This window comes from Lytechinus variegatus, chromosome 7 (genome assembly GCF_018143015.1).
Source record: "Lytechinus variegatus isolate NC3 chromosome 7, Lvar_3.0, whole genome shotgun sequence".
Classification (NCBI taxonomy): Eukaryota; Metazoa; Echinodermata; class Echinoidea; order Temnopleuroida; family Toxopneustidae; genus Lytechinus; species Lytechinus variegatus.
The window spans coordinates 34174568-34198828 of record NC_054746.1 but is presented as its reverse complement, the minus strand read 5'-3'; the positions used below and the strand labels follow the sequence as shown (position 1 = coordinate 34198828).

The 24261-nt window shown below is 33.6% G+C and overlaps 2 protein-coding genes across 2 annotated transcripts in view; both read left to right on the top strand.

Moving 5' to 3' along the window:
• The first annotated feature begins 998 nt into the window (after window positions 1-998).
• On the top strand, window positions 999-21529 carry LOC121419090. Its single transcript, XM_041613393.1, has 18 exons — window positions 999-1829; window positions 7597-7677; window positions 8282-8409; window positions 8784-8892; window positions 10000-10137; window positions 10606-10689; window positions 11333-11434; window positions 12394-12472; window positions 12867-12961; window positions 13544-13657; window positions 14093-14149; window positions 14956-15069; window positions 15528-15698; window positions 16920-16995; window positions 17432-17541; window positions 18023-18169; window positions 18640-18864; window positions 19221-21529. Exons 1-18 carry the CDS (start codon window positions 1737-1739, stop codon window positions 19779-19781), a joined length of 2484 nt encoding a protein of 827 aa, XP_041469327.1. The 5' UTR covers window positions 999-1736; the 3' UTR covers window positions 19782-21529.
• A 1155-nt stretch (window positions 21530-22684) lies between these two features.
• LOC121419089 (exocyst complex component 5-like) overlaps window positions 22685-24261 on the top strand; it is a 30108-nt gene continuing 28531 nt past the window's right edge. The window contains exon 1 of the mRNA XM_041613392.1: window positions 22685-23123. Within this exon, the coding sequence (XP_041469326.1) occupies window positions 23100-23123 (24 nt within the window). The 5' untranslated portion in view covers window positions 22685-23099. The remainder of the gene's footprint in view (window positions 23124-24261) is intronic.

The window sequence follows — 24261 nt, the reverse complement described above, 5'->3', positions numbered from 1 at the left end:
AATGAAGGGAGCCAGCTAAACGTTTTAAGAACTCATTTGCATTCGATATATTATTTATATAACTTACCAATAGAATATTTGATGATCATAATGGGCCTATCGTTGGAAAACTTTCTAGCGTTGATTTCAGATGCAGAAAATAGCTTTGAGTGGTATTTTAAAATACGAAAATAAAGGACAGAGGAACTCATAATAACAGAGAATGTGATTATATTGTAAATGGGGAATGAAGGTTGATTGACCTTGCAGATAGAACAGAATGACAAAATAATTATCTAAAAGAAGATTGACAAAAGGATGACAGAAAGTACAAGTGAGATTAGAGGAATGTGGACATCAAGAGATCAACATTGTTTAAAGTGAACGGAACATTATTATCTAAGTGATTGCCTATATGAAAATGAATCCGCAGAACTATAGAATATTATTTTCCTCTCAAACTTGCCGAAGTAAATTGTTTCTGTCAATGAATAAATAAAAATACAGTAACACCCCGTGATTGTCACTTTATCAGATAACTTGGATCTCGTAAAAGAGACTTGAGAACTCTAGTCTCCTTTTATCCCTGTTACGTCCTATATTATAAAGCCTTTGTTTATATATTTACAATATTAGGAGTCTAAAAATAGTCTTTGAGCCCCTTTATTATAAAGTTGAATGTACATTAAGAATGGCATGTATTTCTCTTGTATCATTATTTTTGGGGTCATTTTTTGTTAAAAAGGGAACTGACTTGGTTTTGAAAACATGAATCTGAATCCCAGAATGCAGTGACTGAGGCGATATTGCGAAGTAAAGGATTAGCCGGGGGTAGAAGAAGTCAACCAAAAAAAAAAAATCCGAAACACGATACGGCGAAAACGTTTCCTCCTTCCTTTTTGCACCCCTCGAACTCTTAGCACAGACTTCAATGGGAATTGTTTACACAGCTTTGGTAACCATAGCGCACTGTATACAAGTGCAGGGGTGCACTCCGACACACATGCGGAGCGAACAAGCGCGCATCAACGCGACCACGAATACGGCTTGTATACAACGTCAAAGTGTATAGAAACTTTCTGCTGAAATTGCCGAAGGGACAATATACATTGATAGGGCGTAAAGAGAATTGATTCGCCGTCTCTTCTGAAAAAGTTGATCCAAGATAATAAAGACATATTGATTAAATGTGAAGTGTTAGACAGGAGACTTCTTCAGATGGATGATTTTTTACGTCAATGTTTTTGAAAATCGAAGGCGGATAATAAGCTGGAATACTTCCACTACTACCAGTGGCAGCAGTGGGACGATACCCTGTTTCTTTGAAGTTTTCAACATGCAGTTACACCTGCCGTGAAGTCAATGCATCGAACGTGAACGACAGAATTTCACTCTCATCCAGCCTCATGTATAGTGTTGAATATTGAATAACCTTGGAACACACTTTGGGAATTCATTTTGTCTAAATCAGTTTACTTTTGGAAACCAAGCGCTTTCAATTATTGTAAGCCTAATTTAAAAAAAAAAAGACCCAGAGCAGAGGATTAAAATGTTTTCGTTATGAGGACCAGATCATTGCACTCGATCGTATATCAGTATGGAATCAGAAATTGTATGTGTGTTAATGCATGTTAACAAATTAATTTTAATTCATGTTGATTCTTGATCGAACATAAGTATAACAACGTTTCATAAGGTTGCTGTTTTCCATTGACAAAGTAAATTTAATTGCTGCCAGAGACTGATTTGATATCAAGATGTCAGCTGGCGCTGGAAGCAGTTTTCGTGCGGCCAACAATGTCCTACAGAAGAAATGGAATCAGAGGACATATCAGATGCATGTAGCAAAGGTAAGTTGACTACAAAACGGAAATATGATTTATTGAGAAAATAGATTTCCAATCCTACATCTATTTATTTTATACATCTGTTGCTTTGTTGGTACAATACATTATCGCCTTGTTTAAGTAACAAATGAGTGGTACATTATTCAGATACATGTACTTCACCCTCCAAATCAGCAAGAGATGGAAATGAAACAAAAGAATGATGCTACAACATAAAAATATGGTCTAGTTTGGGTATTGCTTTAAAACATTTAAGACTGACTTTGTTACTGCATTAATGGAGTCGAATTACATGAAAGTTATATATTTTTTAATTATGATCGGCAAAATTCTGCTTATATACTGTAGGATATTTCTGTTTATCAATCTTTTTCCCCAGTATAATTTGCCTTCTGAGAGTGCAGCAGGATTAAGTGTAGATGTATTGTGGCATTGTTAAGGTGTGGCAAATCGAAAGGTGTTTTTTTTGTACTTAATTATCTTTAAACAAATGGAGGCCTACCTCAAACTTTAGGGACTTTATCTATTTTAGAGAAATATCAACCCAAATATGATTAGTGACTGATTCAAATTTTATTAAAAAAAACAGCCAAAATCTAAATTAAAAAATGAATGTTTGTTGGTGGATATTATGCACATGCTTACATTTGCCAGAAATATCAGGCTCTACTAGTACAGGATCTCGACTGGAATTCACTATACTGTACATATGTACAGTATGCATTCACCTATTTTGATGGGAAAGAGTATGTGACATCACCATGGTTCCCTTATTATTCATTTGCTAGTTTATCACTTTCCCTGACGACTTGAGAATTTTCATATTCATAATTCTATTAATTCACCAGAAGACTTTGTCAGAGCTGCGTATTGCTGATCCACAGTTTAACCAATCATGATACAATTTTAGTGTAACACACAATTTACATAGATCCTAGCCCAATCTCATAACAGGGCTCAGTTGGTCAGCTAATTATTGTGTTGATCATCAAGGATTACATTGGGCACTATAAAGGAAGCAATTTGTAAAGGACTAAAGGTACAGTGGAAAATTCAGTGTTCATGTACACCTCTGACTTGTTTGTGGGTCAAATTTCAAAGCTTAAGAAAAAAAAAATCTTATTTATAAAGCATATTAAGTCAGTAGCATACATGTATAGGCCTGCATGTACAGTACAGCCCAGGGATCCATGTCATACAGGGGAGGGGTAAACTTTCAAATATACAAGTACTTGTCCCCATATTCTTGGATAAGAGAAATTACAAAATTGCAAATGTAGTGATGGTGCTTAATATATATTCCTCTTCCATTAGAGTCTATCCCTCTTGTAGAGTATTGTTAGTGATGGACATCAAATGATGAACATCAAATAAATGGACATCAAATAATTTCACAATACATTTTCACCTGCTGCAACCCAATACCAAACGGACATAAAATACTTTTTAATGCATTGCAAATATGCAATGGAGTGGATGTATTTTGGGGAATGCATTGTATATTGTTGCTGACAATATTATGTTATTAATATCATAAAAATTTGCCTAGTTCATTTAAGGCTAGGCATCAGTTATTTTTCTCATTCCTTTACCCACACACCAAATTAAAGGTAGGTTGTGTGAAAACAGAAAAATCAAAGAAACAGTAACGAAAATTCGAGAAAAATTGGACAAATAATGAGAACGTTATGAGCATTTGAATATTGCGATCACTAATGTTATGGAGATCCTCAAATTGGCAATGCGACAAAGATGTATGATGTCACTTGTGAACAACTCTCCCCATTACTTTAGTATATATATTTCACTTAAATTGCCTTTTTTATCACATCTATCAGTACATCATGTGTTCTTTCTATAGGAGGGCATGTAATACAGAGTTTTAAAGAATACATCATGGATAAAGAGTTTGTATCACCATAAGAAAAAGCAAAAAGAGACATTTTGAGGGTATTTTGTAGTCCATCAAAGGGAAAGTTGTTCACATGTGACATCACACATCCTTGTCGCATTGCCAATGAGAGGATCTCCGTAGCATTAGTGATTGCAATATTCAAATGCTCATAACTTTCTCACTATTTGACCAATTTTTCTCAAACTTTCTTTGTTCTTATTCTTTGATTTTTCTGTTTTCTTGTTTCAAAGATTTCATTCTCCTTTAAACTGGTGATGAGAAAAATAAAACCGTTTCATGCTTCTTGTCTCAGAGTCTCCAAAGAGTTCATTCCTACTAAATGTGGCCTAGTTTTTTTATCTGTTCCTTATGAGCAGCTATTATGCACTATATATTTTTGAGATCTAGTATAACTGATATTGATAATGATCAGTTTGGAGTTAATATCATGTAACCCTTTGCCTTCTGGAACTGGGTGGTCCCTGTGCAAAGTCAACGGGAATCACAGAATTCAGAAGTCATCAGGCTCATAATCAGTCACTATCAGATATAATCAATCTGGAAATGAATAAGCAATGACTTTATGGCAGTCCTCTACCTAATACACATATTAATGCAGCTGTTTTCAATTTCATCGACACTGAATCAGATAATATATTAAAAATCAATGCTAAAATCAATACAACATTAGTGGGAGGTATACATAGTATGTATATCTGCTGAGTGAAACCCAGAACTATATATGCTAACTCTTTATATTTGTGTATTAGCTTCATGTATGTGTACAGGTAGAAGTACATGTAGGCCACAGTGTATCTGACTTTCTGTAACACTGGTTCCATAAATTGGTAAATGCCCCCCCCCCTCCAAACAAAGATATAATCTGAAGTACATAGTTGCATCAAGAGTATCGAGGAATCCGAAGAAATAACACCAAAAGTATCAAATTTTGAAATTAAAATTTAAGAAAGCCATTTACTTCTGGGTTTTTGTCTTGGAATGTTTTCATTTTTTTTAGTACTTTATTGTAAAAGATCATTAGTTTTCCCCTTTCTTAAAAGAGCTGTTGATGTCATAATTAGCTTTATTTATAATTTACCTTTTAATATGAATTATTGAAAGGTTTACCAGGGTTCATTTTATTCATTCAAATGATATAAATCATGGTGAGACTTACATGTAGTGATTAAACTTGCTATTTCATATTAAAAGTGTTGTATGTAACTTACTCTGATTAGAAAGAGAGATTCTTTACATACATGTAGAGCAGAAAAAAGGAGATCATTAGATGTTTAACTTATTTCATGTGATGCCTCTAGTGAGCACAAAATAAATACTACCATATGGCATTATATGATTGATAAACTGACAACTTCATCTTTGCAACAAGCTTCTTGTGTGCACTTTGTCCTGTAGAAATGATTATACTTGACTTTGAAAAAATGAGGTGGATGGAATAGTTTTGCTGCAGCTATCGTTGCTTGGAAACATGAACAATGGAGTGGATTTTTAGTATCAGACGGTCGTTTGTGTAAAATTTGTTTTTAGTATCAGACAGTCATTTTTGTGAAATTTGTTTTGAAATGACATGTATGATTAAATGTTGAAAAGAAAGTTTAACACACCAAGTAATTTTCAAAAGAAAGAAAATATTCAAAGGTTCATGAACAATACACTCTGTGGGTTAAAAAAAAAGATATTGTACTTTGTGGTGGGGGAGTAGGGAAGGCCACTTGAGGATGCTGAGTGCTTTCATAATGAAATATGTGTACAAATATATATGTATGGTCATCTGTAAGCTACAGATTTGTGAAGATGACATTTTTGTACCCTGCATTGTAAGTTAATGTGGGTGTGAAAAGAGCTTTGATTTGATAAAACACCTTCTTAATCCAATTTGAGTAAATCAAATAGTAATAAATCACTCATAACAAAAGGCTGAGCATGTGCAATTTACTTTGTAATTCCTGTATTGTGGTACAATATTTTCTTGTTCATGCTGGTAAGTAAGGATTTTTAATCACATCACTTGCAATTTATGTAGACTATAATTCTCTGAAACATAGTACATGTAGACAGTACATTTGAAGAGTGAAATAAGATTAAACACAAGAAATAATCCTCATTTGATATTTCTCTCAGTGGCGCCACTGGATGTGTGTGGGGGTTGCAGATAGGGTGATAGGAATGTATAAAGGGGTACTCCACAGGCTGAAAATTATGTGTCTTGAACAGATAAAGAAAAGTCAGCTGAACACATTGGATTTTTTAAGGGTGAATGGAAATGTGGCAGGGGTAGGAGCCTAATGGCATTGCAAAAAAAAAAGTTGCAAAGCACCCTCCAAAACCAGATGAATCTGTTGATTCCGATTAAATCCAAAGAATTGATATTGGAAGGAATAATTTTCCAATTACCTCTATGAGACTTAAATCTCTGATTCCATGACATCTCATGTACAATTGCATACATGTAGATAGAAAATCTGTAAATTTGCTTTTAAAGCCAAATCTAAAATATCAAAACATAACCATAATTCTATATCTGACAGGGAATGAACAGCTATAGCAGGGTAAATTAAGAGGTCATCTTAAAGGGATAGTCCAGGCTAAAAATATTTATCTCTAAATAAATAAAGTAAAATTCACTGAGCAAAAATGCTGAAAATTTCATCAAAATCAGATAACAAATAACAAAGTTATTTAATTTTAAAGTTTATCAGTATTTTGTGAAATCAGTTATATGCACATCATCATGAATATCCATTTGGTGGGCTGATGATGTCACATCCCAACATTTTGATCAAATTTTCAGAATTTTGCTTAGTGAATTTTACTCTATTTATTGAGATATAAATATCTTCAGTAGTTCTGGGCGGGCTATAGTCTTGATAGTAGCTCAAATACTTCAATGGAATTAATACACTTATTATTCAATCTTTTGTACATTCAAATAAGTCTGAATATAATAAAAAGAACCATTTTGTGTGAATTGAAAAAGTGTTTTCCTGTAACCTAATATAATACAGGTGCATATACGGTATAACATCGCTTACACTCAAACCACTTTCTGTTGTTTCTGAGCAACTGCATATGAGGCTCTCAGGTTGCCTAGCAACAGTGACTAGTTGATTTCACTTTGAAACTTATGAATAATTCTATCAAAATAATGACAAGAAGGAAACATCAAAGTCTGAAGCGTGGTTACACATTTTTATTGAAGAATTTTAATGTTAAGGGAAATAAATTAACATCAAGAAATATGGTGAGTCGTTTGTAATTACATGATTAATATCCACTTAAGGTGTGGTACAAGGCCTACTGTATGTTCTAAAGGAAAAGTATATACTTCAGTGATTCGACTTTTAAAAGGAATAAATAGATACTGTTCAGTTGACCAATTAATAGTACATTTAAATAGTACAGTGTACATGTATTCATTATTAGAGATCAATAAGAAATGACATAAAATGAACAGGAAATGTGTCTGTCGTTTAATGTTTACTTTATTTCTTCTTTGTTTATTTCTGTTATCAGAGTTTTGTTTGGTACAGTATTAGGATATGAAGTGTAATTAAAAAAGGATGTGTGATCTGTTTGTATTAGTTCTGATAATAATTTTGTTTAAGATCGGAAGGGTAATCAGTTGGATATACAACATAACAAAGGTGACTGTCTAGAGAATTGTAAAACACATTTTAATCACCAAAGTTTCAATTGTTTATGGATACATGCTTATGCATTCTATTTACTTGAGTTCACTTTTCTTCCACTACATGTACATGTTATTGATGCATCTAGACATTTTGACCTTCGGATTGTTTTCACAGAATTTAATGACAATATTGATGTACCTTATTTTTTATTTTTTTTCCCCAGAAAAATGGCATGAGGACCAAGATCGATGCCACCTCTCCCAAGGTCTACCCCCATCTACAGGTTAACATGAAGAAGTTGCAGGTATTGGTTTCTTTCTTTTATAAATAGTTGAGATCAGAAAAATCACATTGAAAAAAGGCTGAATCTTCAATAATGCAACATTGTAAATTTATTATTTTGGTGGAGTTCACTATGGATGCATGTAGCGCTGCTTTGGAGCTGCTGAAACAGATTATTTTCAAGGTTCAAGACTTACATGTGATTACCACTTTGCTTTCATAGTGATTTCCTTGAAACAATTATATGCTATGAATGTTAATTAAACCTCAATTTTAAAGAAACATAGCATTTCACCTGGCTTTCTTGGTGACACCTGTGTAATGCATGTATTTGCTCAGTTAAGTTACAGGTATTGGTAGGTTCTGAGATTTCAGTACTGGTATGTTGTGAATTTGATTAGATTACTTTTGATTTTTCCATAGAAAGCATTCATCTTGCATTTATTATCCAATATTCATCCTTTTTCCTTCATACTGTAGCATGGACATTAATTCTACAGGTTATAATTATTGTAATAGGGATTTGTTGCAATGAATCAAATGGTAAAACATGTAGAAAGTTCTTCTTCACTTTCTCTTTCCTAAAGGTGAGCATTCATTTTATTTTTATTTTCATTTATTTTCAGGCTGAAGAAGAGAAGCAAGCCCAGATTGATCATGAGAATCGCATCTTATTAGCAAAGCTGACAAACATCATCAGATCTGGTGGCCAAATTGATAACTGGAATTTTGAATATGAAGCCCAACCCAAAACGTGAGTTTTTCATATTAAAGATTGATAATGATAATGATAATTGAAGTTGATAAAAAAGTATGAAGTTTTCATTTGAAGCAGCATATTCTATATTTTTGTATTAATAAAGATGCTCCTTGTTACATTTTGTACATTTTTGTGACTTAAGACTAGTGCTTGATTTATATATTTTAAGCAAAATATTCATGTTCTTTAAAATTAAATTTTATGACAAAATGACTATGAACGAATTGATATATGTTGAGAAAAAGAAATGATTATCAATATTATATGAAGAATATAGAAATGATTTGCTACAATTTTAGGACAGTTACATAAGTTATAGATATTAGCATTGATTACTTATTTTAGTATGTTTTCTTTTTTGTTTACAGGTTACATGCTCCATATAAGAACAGAGAACAGGAGAGAATAGATCGAGAAAATGCTTTATTACTTAAACGTCTTAATAATGTGAAACCTCAAGTTAATTTTGACAAGATGGTGAGTTTTAATATTAGGTTTCCAGAACTCAGAATATATTTCATTTCCAACAAATACTATAAATAACATGCTTTGAATTAGACCACAATCACCAATACTTTTGTTAACTAGTCAGTTGTAAAATGAGCAATAGTAATGCAATTGTTTGTCTGTTTGTGCTGTTCTATTGTGGACAGTAGGCCTGCACTTTTTTATTCAATTGAAGTTATAATGAAATTCTAATGTTCATAAATGGGAAATGGTTTTCTGTGCATATATGTGACATTAACAGTGTTTATTAAACCATGAGATTATTCAGTCACAGTTTTGATGATATAGTAGGTTGTGCTTCCAACCTTTATATTTCGAGCAATGAGTTTCACAGTTGAGATTTAAGTCGCAACTCAATAATTTCCATACTTCCCTTTTTTTTTGCCTAGAGGTATTAAAGTAGCAAATGATCCCATGAACCAGTGTCATTTTTTTTTTTTTTTGGGGGGGGGTCATATTTAGCTTATATAGGTAACAAAGTCACTATTTGCAGAGTTTGGTAAAAATGGCATGGATTTCATTTTAACTCTGAATATCATTAACTGGCTGTCAATTGCAAATAAATTAATATCCCAACACCTGTCATAAGTCTTGCAATTATTTGAAAATTTGCTATTAATGACTTGTTTTCTTCTTGCAACAGAAAAAAAAATTATTAAGGAATTGAAAGCGATCTATGAATTGGGAAATTTGTAATTGATATTTACAATTGATTGCTAATAGTTTCCTTGCCACATCCCTGTAAACTAGTACCATGAAAAAAAATATACTAAAGAAATGATTTCCTTGTTTTATCAAGTTTAAAGTTTGATTAGTGAAAGTCTTAATTGATTTGGAAAATTTCAGAAATGTACAATTCTCCAGTCTGATCTTCAAGTTGGATGTACATGTAGTGACATGCGCCTGTAATTTGAGTTGTATATGGGGAAGTCACAAATTGATGCAGGTGTTCAAGGTTCAAGACCTAATCACATCTCTCAAATTGTTACATAAGTCTTTCCCAGATGTGAATTGGATTAATATACATTTGTTAAATCTCCATGGCATGTCCTTCTCATCCACCCCTATCACTTTCAGGAGGACGACTACCTCATGCATAACTACTTCCTAGCTCAGAAGGCGCAGGCCACGAAGAACTATGAGGTGGACCTCAGAGGTGTTGATGAACCTGATAAATTTGTCTTCTATGCTAAGGACAGGCATGCCAACAAAGAGGTGAGCTTAATTATAATTTAATTATCAAGGCATGAAGGACTATAATAAAACAATTTTTTTCAAAGCCAGTAGAAGGTCAGCTTTCAACAGTGGTTCCCCTGGGTAAAAAAGAGTATTCTTTTCTTTCTTTTCTAATCCATGTTGCAATGTACCATAATGATGTAGTAGTAAATATTATTCTGTGATTATTTACATTTTGGTCTTAGATTTTTACCTGTAATATGATGATTTACTGTTGTTGACAAAACAAAATAAAGATTCATTCATCTATCCATCCATCCATTCATTCATTAATAGTGCAGATGTGATATCTGTAAATACTTGTTAGTTAGTAAGTAATTAAAGTATCAATAAGTAATTAAAGTATCAATAAGTAATTAAAGTATCAATAAGTAATTAAAGTATCAATATTTAAAAGCTCACTTTTTAGTTGGAACATGATATTGTTTATTTATTTCTATGTTTCAGAAAACTTTTGTTGATGGTGACATTGAAGAGACGATAGAGGAGCCAGTAGAAGGAGAAGTCAGAGAATTAACATCAGCCAAAGTGGTAAGTCACGAGATTTGAATGACAGTTGAATCAATACCAAGGTTTAATCAATATGTGCTGCATTCTTGGAAACAATAGACAATCCAGAAGATTTTAGCAGCTTATGTTAAGAAATACTCTACAATGAATGTATCATATTTGCAATAGTTTTTAATGGGTCACTCTATCCAAACTTTCTTATATGGCTTACTGTATTGTCATTGTAAATGTGATACAAGAATCCATTTGTAATTGTCGTTTTTGTTTATTTCTTTAAATTTATGTTGTTAATATCAGAACGTGTGATAATCCATATGATTATATGGTAAATGATGGAGAAAAAAAAATTGCTAAATATAAGGATTCAGAGATAATTGAACGAATGTTTATGGATGAATTAATTAATTTACTTCACATTAATGCGCCCCTCCTCCCTCTATACTGAATTTGTTTAATTTATTATGGTACTTTTCCCCTTGACTTTGAAATTGCAATTGCCTCTGCTGGCTCACCATTTTCTCTGTAATGTTTGTATATTTCCCTATGATAAATATTGTTTAATGTAAACTACATTTTTATTTACTGAGAAATTAAAATAAATGAAATGAAATAGATATAAAATGAATAATAATAAATGAATGAAATACATATTTTTCATGTGTAGGGTGTTTCAAAGAGATTATCGACAAGACAGCAACTCAAGAGAAGATCCACAAAACTTCCTTTGATTGGACCAGAGAGGAAAAAGGCTGAGGAGAAGAAAAAGGTGAGATATTGCTTTTAAGATGTTAATACAATTTAGGTTCCATGTTTATTTTTTAATTCCACAAACACATGTCACCATTGAATTAACAATAATCAATTTGCTGAGCTTTTTAAAATAGGTGTAATGAACAGCTTCTGAACAACAATTTATGATATATTAAAGAGAAATTCCAGTAGTTGCAGTTAACACTGATTTCATGAGAAAGTCTGTAAAACAAGGCTTAATTGCAAGTATATCATCGAGGATCTAGATCTGGTACAGTTACATTGACTGGACTTTGTGAAATCTTGAAATCTACGCTGAAAAATGTTCACACCAAAAATCCCCAACACAGATAAGCGCACGTGGGACAATGTATAATTATTGCTCAGGGCGTCGGGCCCGACGCCCTACCCGAATCCCGTGCTTATTTGCTGATTTCTCAGCAATTACACAATTTCTTCCAGAATCCTTTGGCACATGCGTTTTATTTATACAAACAGACACTTTAGTGGTCATTTCATTGGATTCTGTACGAACTCATTTTGATATCATTACCAAAACTAGCATTTACCTTTAATGTAATTACTTTTTGTGTGCAAGTCTGAACAAAATTATTATTATAGATATACTGAATAAACCTAATGGAGCAGAGAGTAAATTACCATTGTGTTCAATAGATAAAGAAAATTAAGAATAGCATGTTGATATTGAAAGTGAATAGCCTTTTGTTGCCCTTAACCATATATTTATTCCTCCCGTGAGTACCACTCACAGAGGGAATTGAATCCATTTACATTTAGTTGCTATAGTTCTCAAACTTATAAATGCAACTTGTCTGTTTGTTCTAAGAGTTCCAAGGGAAATATGATGTATAAGCCTGATTGGGAAGGTTGTTTGTCATTTATCGGCCTCATACAATTTAATATGTGTACTTTACATTTTATTACCAGTGATTCTTGATCCTTTTATTTTTGTAGAAAGACTCGGTGGTTAGGATTGCAACATACAATCAGAAGGAGGAAGCTGCAAAACTCTTCAAAGCAACAAAGGGAATGGGTAAGAATATCAAACAGATATACTGACAAAATATGGAATCGATGATAATAATAATCATGTTATCATTAATGAATAGATTGCTGGCTTACTGTGTAGTATTTAAGTAATAAACTTTGGTAACTCCAGACTTAAGAATTCAAGAACTGACTGTCTTTCTTGGGAGTGTGATTTTGAAGGAACGTATTAATTGCTTGTTCTTTTCACTTTTGTAATTGTTTTAAAAACAACATATTAAATCTCTGTAAATTTGTTTTGATATCTTAGAGTTAAGAAGAAATTTGAAGAGTTTAAATGAAGCCTTACGATTCTGCAAGGGTGATGGGAGTGTGCTTCAGTCTATTTCTGCAATTATAATTGATAGATATGACAATATCCATATGTCTATATTCTGCAGGTAATCCGGAACAGATCTTGGTTCAGACATTAGCCAAACGTCAATATCAACAGCGACAAGACACCATGAAGAAGTTTGAAGAAAATTACGGTCTGGTAAGTGGAGTTTGTACGTGTTCACACAGCTCTATTTCCCTTCTCTTTATTCTAATCTCCATGACTGTAGTATGAATGATGATGGTGAAAGTGATGATGTTGGTAATGAAGGTGGATGTGGTATAGAGATTGTGGTGATTGTCATGGTGATGATGATATAGTGGTAGTGAAAGTGATTATAAAGGTAATAATGCTGGTTGTGGGTAGGGGTGGTTCTATAATATACCAGAAGGTGGTACTCATTAAAAAACAATGATAAAAATAAAAACAATGAAATATAAATTTTATCCTTTTTTCATAGGGAACACTTTCCCTTAAAAAATTGACAAGCGAAATATGGAAAGAAAAAAAGTCATAAAAAGAGGGTTTGTGCCCCCTCCCCTGGATAGTTTCTGAAGAATAAATGTTTTGAAATTTTTTAGGTTATTCTGGAATATGTTATTCTATATCCCTGCATATGCAAGTGGAAAGTATTGTGAAATTGAGAAGTATGTATGCAGTACTTATCAAATGCTTCTAAATTTAAAATGCTTGAGGCTGTTCACCATCTTTAAAATAAGTGTTGTTTTTTTATGTTTGCAGACCTTGGAGGAAGAGTTGAAGAATAACCTGAATGCAGAGTATGATGATATCGTTGAAGCCCTCCTAACGACCAGAGAAGAATTGGATGCCATGACGATACGAAGAGCTCTCAAGGTACATTGAATCAAAAGTGATCTTTTTCTCATTGAAAGATGATTTTCAAGAAAGCAGAATACATTCACATCTGCTTTAACGACCTATTGTATAAAAGGACTACCAGTACATGTCTATAAAGACCAGTTTATTTCTCTTGATTATTATTAAAACATGTCTTATAGGAGCGTCTTCATAAAGACCATTCTCACAAAAATCGTTATATACATGTCTTGATCCCTTGAGCAGACTTTACATGCAAGTTTTACTAAGAAAAATTGTGTTTATCTTTATATATGAAATTTTCATATGAAAATAATTCATTTTACTTGATATACAATTTCTATTAAAATATTAGAAAGTGTGTCCTATGATAGGAACTCTCAAGATTTAGGTCAAAACATTTGTTCGATGACATCAAATTCGAAATTACCTCCTGTTTCTTTTATTCAACAGGGTGATGATTCATTAGTCGAACCTATTATTGAGGTACTCTGCACAAGAAGTAATTCTGTAAGTAGATGATGATGATGATGGTGGTGGTGGTGAGGATGAAAATGATGATTATGATGATGCTGATAACGATGGTATTGACAATGATGATGATGAAGATGATAATTATGATGATGATGGTGATGATGTTGTCTTTGGTAATGATGGTATTTACAAGGATGATGGCGGTGTTGGTGGTGGTGGTGAGTTTGCATTGGTGATAGTAATGATGCTGCTGCTGATGATGATATCAACAATTGTCATGATTATGACATCCATAATGTCTGTGAGGATGAAAATAATGATGGTTGCAATGGTGGGAGTGATCTAGACTATTTTAGTGAAGGTTGTTTTAGGCATCAGTCATTTCAGTAGATTTTAATCCCACCGCTGCCACCAAATCATGATTATGTAATGATAATCCGAAACTACATTCTTAATAGTTACAATTGAACCTACTCTTTAACAACACATTTTAAGATTTCAACATGTTGCCAACAAGAGTTGATATTACAATCATTGTATAATGATGATAGCTAAATTTATCAAGCACTTTTGGCCTGAGGACACAAAGTGCTGCTCTTATTACCACAGCTTTAGTGTGAGCTACCGTCACTGGTGCTCAGTGCCTTCAAGGAAATATCCTGCCAGGTACCATTTCACCTCACCTGGTTGACACTAAAGGTGGTGCTACAACACCTACATTTCTTACAATGTTATAGTGGCAGTTTTCCATGTTCAACATTTTGACAATGTTTGAGAATTAATGGTAATTATGATAATTTACTAGTATATGATAGTGATATGATGGTTTTCTATTTTTGCAGGCTATTGGTTTAATTAGAGAAGCGTACAACAAGTTGTATGGTGTCACCTTAGAAGATGACATTACTGCAGAAATAAAAGGCAAACTCAAGAACTTATTTTTGGCTCTTTCAAAGGTAAGTAAAACCAAAAATTAATTTTGTACTCAAGAAATAATTGAACAAAAATGAAAAGAGATACTGACAGGACTATTGTAATACCAGTTCATCATGATCTATAAAATGATCTATAAGAATCAGAGTTAAATAAATGAGAAATTTTATTTACCGAAAAGTCATGAAAAGACATGGTAAATATGACTTCATGAAACATACATCAAAGTAAATGGAAAATATCATTGGTTGGTAGATATTTTTTATGTACATATGAATATGAAAATATTAATGAATTCAGATAGTTAATCAATTCTTAAAAAATTTAGATAATAATTTCATTGTCTTGAAACTACAGCTGTAAATACAGCCCTGATTTATATATTAGAACATGTTTTTCCTAAATCTTCTTGGTGTAATTTCATTACATGTTTATGCACTTGAATGCCTTAATAGTATTCATTTTAACCATCCTCCCATAGGGTGTTAGAGTAGAGAATGTTGATGTGGATGATGAGACTGCTTTACGAGACGCTGAGGCACTCCGGGATGCGGGAGATGAAAGATGGACACCCAGGAGTGAGAAGATGTCTGAACTTCTCCAATCATCCAGTCTGCTTCATTTCAGGGAGGTTCTCTTGCAGTATAATAAAGTAAGTGAATGGTCCTTGCACTGATTTAATAATGATTCTTCCTAATGGAGTTTACAGAGCTTGGTTTTTTATTGGGAAAATCAGATTGTCTTTTATCTTATCGTTATTGTTGTAAATTTTGTGAAATTAACAGATTTTGTAGGCATACTTTGATCGGTTGAAGAGACAAAAATTGCACCCACAGACCAGCATGCAAGTTAAAAGTACACAATGTTAAGTAAATAGTTTACCTCATTTCTGATCACTACAATAATTAAAATAACACAAAGTCATTTTCAGAATACCAGCTCTTGTATTCAATGAATTTATTGGTACATCGAAGTGTGTTTCTTCAGAACCTCCCATAAAATGAAAGTTAATGGAATTAATCAGTTTGTTAGATATGTAGGTATGTAGTATTATGGGATGGCTGTATTTACCTTTTTAACTTGGATATTTTTTTAATGAGTTAGTAAGTATTAAAGTATAATTTCCTGTAAAAGGGCAAACTGTGTCATTTACATATTAGCATAGTGATTAACCAGTCATATGTTTCACAGCATGGTGGGTATTTTCTGTGAAATTTGCTTGAAGAAGAAATAGGTACATGTAAAGACATTGGGAACTCATTTTCTGTTTATATGGCAGTTGTCATGTTTTGTCATAGCAAGTATTTATTGCTCTTTTTCTCTCAGTCCGCTTCATTGTATTCAGTGTATCCTGCTCACTCATTTATAGTCTTCCTCGGATACTCACCTCTGCCACTTACCTTTTCAATGTCAGACTTAAAAAAAAATCCTTTAATGTTTGATTCTATAGAACCTCTTTTCAGAACTATTCTTACATATTTCAAACTCAAATGACCACTAAATATGTGTATCTGTGAGGCATTGTCATAATCATGAATGATTATGTGTGTTTGTTGATGTGATGATTAAGTTAATTGATTTATATATTTATTTTTTAAAATGACTGTGCTTGACTAAGAAGTAATAGGCAACACACTGTTTCCTCAAGAGTTATAATAGCGTGGTCTTCTAAATAAATGTTTTAGCATATCTATATTATCAAACATATATGATTTGCCAAAAGAGTATATCATATTCTACTTTTAATGGGCACATTAACCCTTACAAACTTGTGATTAATCCGCTCAGTTTTGAGGGAGACAGGTTGTTGCTTTTATGAAGAAAATGTATATGATCTAACATATACCCATTATTTTTGTGTTTAAATCTACAGCTAACCAACTCAAATCTGGTAAAAGAATTAGAAAAGTCACTCTTTGGGGATTTTAGAGATGCAATGCTCTGTCTAGGTAAGTTTCTGAGAACCTATTCACAAATGATTTGGGTTTAGCTAGCTTTATATAAAATCATTCCCATACTTTTTAGCTAATCATTTATCCTCTGCGAATCATGTGTCATTAGTTCCCGTTAGCAGTATTAACATATTTATGTAGAATTGATTAGGCTTATTTAGAAATTATTGAAAAGTTGAAAGATACATGTGTGGTAGTGAAAAGATTAAGGATAGATCACTTTCCATATGCTAAAATGCTTGGCTCATCCTTGACTTAAGAAGAATTATACACCAGGCCCATCTTGTACAAAGATGTATTGGATACCGTACATTTATTCAGGTATGAGCATTGTTCAAATAAATTTGCCAAAGAAGATGACACATGCTATGTTTATGTAATGTATGAATATTTTAAATAAGATATATATATCATATGACCTTTTTTGTTACAGTGAAATGTATGAATAGCAATACTCAATTCCTTGCTGAACGTATCCATGCATCACTGACTGGAGAAGCAGATGACATGACACTCATTAGAATCATCATCACCCGATCAGAGGTAGGCTTGCATCATATATGATTTGCTATATTGTCATTTCATTATATTACATGTAACAGCAATCGAAATTACCCTAAATTGCAATCTATCATGAACTACAAGAGTGTGATTATTTCCATTGACCAAACTGAAAACGAGACAAAAAAGCACCAGCCTGTAGAAAAGAGAAGAGCATGCCTCTTCCTCTCACTCTCATTTTATCTTTTTTTTATGACTTCCATGTTGACTCATCTTGGGGTCAAAATTTTGCCCTTTGATTATATAATTGTACAGAATATAGTACCCCAGATGGAATATTTTCCCCATGTGTTGATTAATTCCCTTGTGCTATTTTATAGCTTGATTTTCAATACATCAAGTGGACCTGGATTTAAAGAATGCTTTATAAACAGACCCAGATGAAGGCAATCTATGATTTTAATGGCAGCGCATAGTTAGAGAAAAGGATACTGATTTTTTTTAATTTCTTTTCATTGTGCAGCTGGACCTTCCATACATCAGACGGAGTTACAAAAAACTATATCAGCAGACCTTGATGGAAGCGATTGAACAGAAGTGCAAAGCCTCCTTCAAGATGGCCCTGGTCCAGATGGTCCAGGTCCATGGAGCATTTCAAAAACAGGACCAAGTAAGCTCTATTCTCTCTACCAGTATGAGATGTGATTTGTGACACATATATGTCCAAACTCCATGGTATATTTTAACACCTAAGAGTGTGGGTCTCTCAGAACACTGACTGGTGTTCTTATAAACACTTTTGACCTGATGCAGTACGTGGCCTCATTTTTTTCAAGAAAAAAAAAAATCTTTACTAGATTTCATTAATTTTTTTTTTTTCAAAATTATTGATAAAAACTGTTGCAACCCCAGCAATGCTTTATTCTTATTCTATTTAATGCAGAAATGTGATTATAAAAGTTAATCCAAAGCTATTTGTAAATTTAATTCATTTCTAGACTAAAGAAGAGGAACCAGGAGGGTCTGACTCACAAGAAGCTCAAGAAGCAACCCTGGCAATTACTTTATTCTTATTCTATTTAATGCAGAAATGTGATAAAAGTTAATCCAAACCTATTTGAAAATTAAATTCATTTCTAGACTAAAGAAGAGGAGCCAGGAGGATCTGACTCACAAGAAGCTGAAAAGCAGACTGGTGGACCTCCTAAACCTTCCCAGCAGAGGCCCTTGAAACGCCCTACACCTAACACCGGTGCCAAGGTACCTGCCAGTAACCCCCTAGTGAAGAGTACCATAAAGAGCAATGACACCAGAAAGGGCACTCCAGGTTCTCCAAATAGATCAGCAGGTGCAAAGTCTAAACAGGTAATGAATTAGTCTATTAGAGGAGTATTTTTTTCTAAACCTGTGGTGAATCAAACTTTTTACTTTCCTGCAAATAGACAGGGGGATGTGAAAAAATACTCATTAATCTTCTTTCATGAAAATATCATATTGTAATCCTATTGTCCATACTCCTTAAATACCATTCCATAATAATTATTGTGAAGGTTACTACATGATTGGTATTTGAAAGCTTCTTATTTCATTTAAAATGATGATTTTCTGTATCAGATTATTACAAGAAATTAAGCTTGTGAGCTTAATATTGAAGCTGTCTAGTTCCATCTCTTTTTGAAATCATAATCATGATAAACAAATTATTCCCTCTTTTTCTTTAGACTACCAACTCTCCTGGAAATTCTGGAAAGTCCAGACAAGCTCCTGGAACCAAGACTGGAGTAGGGGCATCGGCCATCAGCAGGAAAACCACAACACCCCCACGAAAGGCGACTCCACCCAAACCAGCCAAACCCTCAAAAGAAACCTCAAAAGCACAACCACCGACCAAGAAGAAGGTGGAGGAGAAATCAACTACTGAAAAGGAAGATCAAGCCAAGATGGATGAAGAGAAGGAAGAGAAGAAAATGGAGAAGGATGAGGAGTCCCAAGGAGAGGCATCTGCAGAGAAAGAGACTCCTGAGAATGCACCCACGGAAGAGGGTGAGAAGGGTGAAGATGAAAATGATAACAAAGATGGGATGGAGAAAGAGGAAAAACCAGAGGAGAGGTCCGAAGCAGAGATGAAGTCTCTGAGTGCTACAGAACAAACATCAGAGGACATGTCAGCAGAGAGTGAAGTGAAAGAAGAGGTGAAGGAGGAAGAAGGTAAAGTGGAAGAATATGGAAAGGAGATTGAGATGAAACCCAAAGAGGATCAAGAGCAAGGAACTTTATCATGATGAGCTGCATAAAGAATTTGAAATTATTTATTTAAAAACTATGGAAAGCCATCACATCCATATCTAGAATGTATGTGTTGCTGAATGAAGTAACCTTCAGAGAGGTGTATTGCTCCTGAAATGACAAATTATGTAGCTCAAAATTGAAATATCCAACAAAGTTACAAAGCATTGATGCCATAACACCGGAAATAACGAGAGTGGTTTCTTTGGGATGATGTTGTATCTTCATTTTGTAAGATAGAGAGAGACCTTAGACAGGATATATCTTGTGTTCAGTAGGTCATCTGTTTCTTCACAGTAAATAAGTGATTTTGAGATAAGAGTTATATTAACCCAAGCAATACTATGCACTAGCAATCCCACCAATCAGCATGCTTTTTTTGTTTACAAAGTGCCCTTACATCTGCATTTGATTGACAAAATATGACCTATCTAGCATTTCTTAGTTAGAATTCATATTTGAATATCATAATAAAGTATATAAAATCCCAAATCATTGCTGATTCTGGACCAGAATCTGTATTCAGGTTAACAATATCCTTGTATGTTTAACCTAAATTATAGATGATTATCCATTTTGAGTAATTGTGTCGTAAAGAGATCATACAATGCACAGATATTAACCCCTCAGATATATATCTAGTGATTCTATACATTATGTTGTGATTTTATTTATTCACTAAAAAAAAAAATATGTTTATATCTTACTCTTTCTCTTACTCTCTCTCTTTCCCTCCTTCATTCATTATGGGTAGTGCAAATAGATACCTTTCTGAATTTTGTTAAGATGCATATATTTTTTTATTTTTCACATATTCATCTTGACCATCTCCATAGAGCCTTATTATGTTTATATATATATTGCTTTCTGTTCTACAGGTGTATGAATGCATATTTGTTGTTATTTTTTGCATTATGACAAATTAATGTTCTAAAGACAATATATCCATGATTGGATTTAGTAAAAAAAAATCAGATCTTGGAAATTATAACAGAGGTATTCTTAAATCAATTATTTTGTTGAGGCATGTCTCAATTTAAAAATAAAAATGCCTCACCTGGATCTAAGTGGCAGCTTGTCATTGTTCAAAACTCATCTACACCCGACATCTGGATTTATTTTTAATCCATGAAATTTAGAGAGTAGACTTTCAACCTGTCTTCATCATTGGATATCAATAACAGAGATTTGAAGCCTTAAGGCCTATACATTTATAATCATTTTTTTTATGTCACAAATAAATTTTAAGAATATTTGATTTAGGATCTTGAATAATTCAACTTGTAATCCGTATGTGGCTCTTGATAAAGTTTAGCTTTATCAAGAAATTCTGTATGATTGTCATACAAGTCTTCAATATGACTTAAGTGTCCTTAACTCATGAAATACAAAGTATTTTTATGATCTGGCAGAAATGTAATTTTTATTTGTAAAAAACTGTTGATATGGAGTATACACTGTCATGTATCACTGTGTGTTAATCTTGTGATGCAAATTTATATTTTGTACATGAAAATTTACACATGCACCAATTTAAAATTGATGATTTATTTTTATTGCCTTATACACTCATCATGATCATGGCCATTTTTCAAATTATTTCAATCAAATCTAATTTGATAATGTATGTATTGCTTTGATCACCATTTTGTAATGTTGTATCATACTACATGAACTTTAAATTTTAACTTATTGTATTTTGTAAATAAATAACATGAATAAAAAAGAATTGTTAGTGTTTCATTGATGATGAGCTAGTTGCATTACAACTAAAAACAGTAAAAATTTATATGAAAAGTGTGAAAGAGTGAGAGAGAGAGAGAGAGAGAGAGGGGGGGGGGGGAAGATACATGGACTATCTACCAAGTACAGTATATAAGTACGTAAATATGTATGTACATGTATACTTTTTTTTAATGTACATGTATACTTGATAGATAGTCCACGTGGTGGATCAATATCAATAAAAACATGGTAGAAACTTTCATGCTTATATATCCCCCCAAAAAGAAAATAAACTTATTGAAGAACAGGCAAAGAAGGTTGAATGCTGATTTTTTTTTGTAATTTCTTATTACTTTGTTTTATCCTATAAGGGGGGGGGTAGGTAGTGAGGTTTATAGAGGAAGGGTGCGGATGAATGCATGGAGAAAAATCTAGAAAGAAAGAAAGACATCGACAGGGGGCTACAGCTAGAGAAGACTAAACTGAAAACTAGAGGGAAATGGATAATTGAGACAGACACTGAAAGAGAGAGACAAGGGTTTTTAAGGCAGTATCATAGGCCTGTACGGGTCAAGGTGGTAAAAAGGGTCATGTCAAAAGATGCTTATTCTCAGTAATAAATTATGGCAGGGCCCTGGCAATTATTTTTTTACTGGGGGTGTCAATGTGAATTTGAAAATAAAGGTTATACTACAAAATGAAGGTCATTTTGTTGCACAGAAATTTGACAAGCAAAAAAAAACAAAGGGTTTTCACTACATAAATTATTCCCTCTTTTTCTTTAGACTACCGACTCCTGGAAATTCACTTAATAGGTCCAGAGAATTTGAAAAGCAATTTAACAAAAAAAAAAGGCTTCGACAACACGAAGCTCATTATGTCCAAGAGAAATTTGACAAGCAAAAAAAAAGGGGGGGGGAGGGGTCTCACTACTAATTATTTTTCAATTTCCCACACCTACCAGAATTACTGGAGGTGCTGCCTATGGAGAAAAATGGGCGGAAATCTTTCCCAAAATGTAGGGGGACAAGTGGCTGGAAAATTTGACAAGCAAAAAAAAAAAAGGTTATCACAAAGTAATGTCATCTTGTCTTAAAATACATGTTTTATTTCGATTTTGAATGATGTATTTCTTACCATCATATAAGACCACAAATAGTAGGGGGACATTTGATATTGTGCCCCCCCCCCTACTATTTTGGGTAGGGGGGACACGTCCCCCCTGGGATTTCTGCCCATGATGGAGAATAAAACACCTAGCACCCCTAGAAAATCTTGGGGGTGCTTCACCCCAGCATCCCTGCTTCCCAGCGCCATGAATTATGGGCACACTATACCACAGGGTATCCTAATTTGTAGTCGATAAATGCGAGGTCTGAACCCGGGGGCCTTAAAGGATCAGGCAGACCACTTGACCTCGATCGCCTCACATCTCAGTAGTGTCTCCCTCTTTTGGGCAAAGCTTTACAGTGCTCCCCTGGCAAATGTCTTCCGGGATTCTGCTTGCATTTGAGAGTGAGAAGCAGACGTGAAAATCTATCGTTGAAAACATCATTAATTCTTCGTCTCACCTCTAAATCTAAAGGAAGATGTCTTCTCTAAAAGAATTTGCTGTAAGTTGAACTTTTGATGCAGTAAAACGTGTAATATTTGTCTATTTTAGGTGCGAGTTCCGAACACTAACACTAAAAATAACAGCGACGTAGGCCTACCGGTATGTCGGTGACGTTTTTGTTTGCCGGGACAGCCCGACCACCGGACAGCCCGACCCTGGACAGCCCGACCCGCTGCCCTGGACAACTCGTCCCGGTCGAGTTGTCCAGGGTTGGCTCTGAATCGGACAACTCGACCACTTGAATTCTTCTTCAAAATTTCATGAAATAAGATTTCAAACTTTACTTCAAAAGTATTTTCCCGCATAATCCATGTTTCTTCAATACATTCTCGACAGAAAATTGACATTTCAGTGCATTTTGAGCTATTTTGAAAGAAAATAAAGCGAGTTCCCTTGCAACGAGAAAAATCCGATACCGCCGGCGAGCTGTGTTCGTGCACCTTGGCAAGGTCTGCAAATTGAGTTGATTTTTCCGTCACTTGAGATATTTTAATGGTGAGTGTGTGCTATTTTGTATTTTCCTATTCCATTTTCACATTTCCTCTACTTATTTAAAGTTATTGCATTTCACAAAACTGATACTTAATGCAAACTTTTTGAGATAGTTCACCTGGAAAGGACACCGATACGGTGCTTCGCCTCGCCGGCCGGCCAGCTGGGCGAGCGGCTGTGCTGTGATTGTGACTGAGTGAGGCAGTCGGCTCAACTAGCTATGCGAGGTCAACTTACTTATTTTAATTAATTTTCCGTCTCTTGATATATTTTCCAGTGGCGAGAGTGTGCTATTTTTGTATTTTTACGCTTCTTCCACTTATTAAAAGGTTTTTTTAATGTCACTACTAGTAACTAAAAAGGAAATAGATTTGAAAATGTCTCAGTAGCCGGCATATGTAACTAGTTATGAAGTTTACAATTTTTGTAGGAAAGTGTCATTGTTTATTTTTGTTCTTAAATAACTATCACAATTTTTTATTGTTTCCTAAGTTTTGAAGAGCAGTGGGGGGGTTAACAAGTGACAATAGATTGGGTATTAATAATTATCAAAATTGAATAGTTTATTGAAAAATGAAATGTATTCTGCCGAAATTGAAAAACTTAACTTTTTATCAAAGTCTAAAAATTTGTTTTTCGTTATC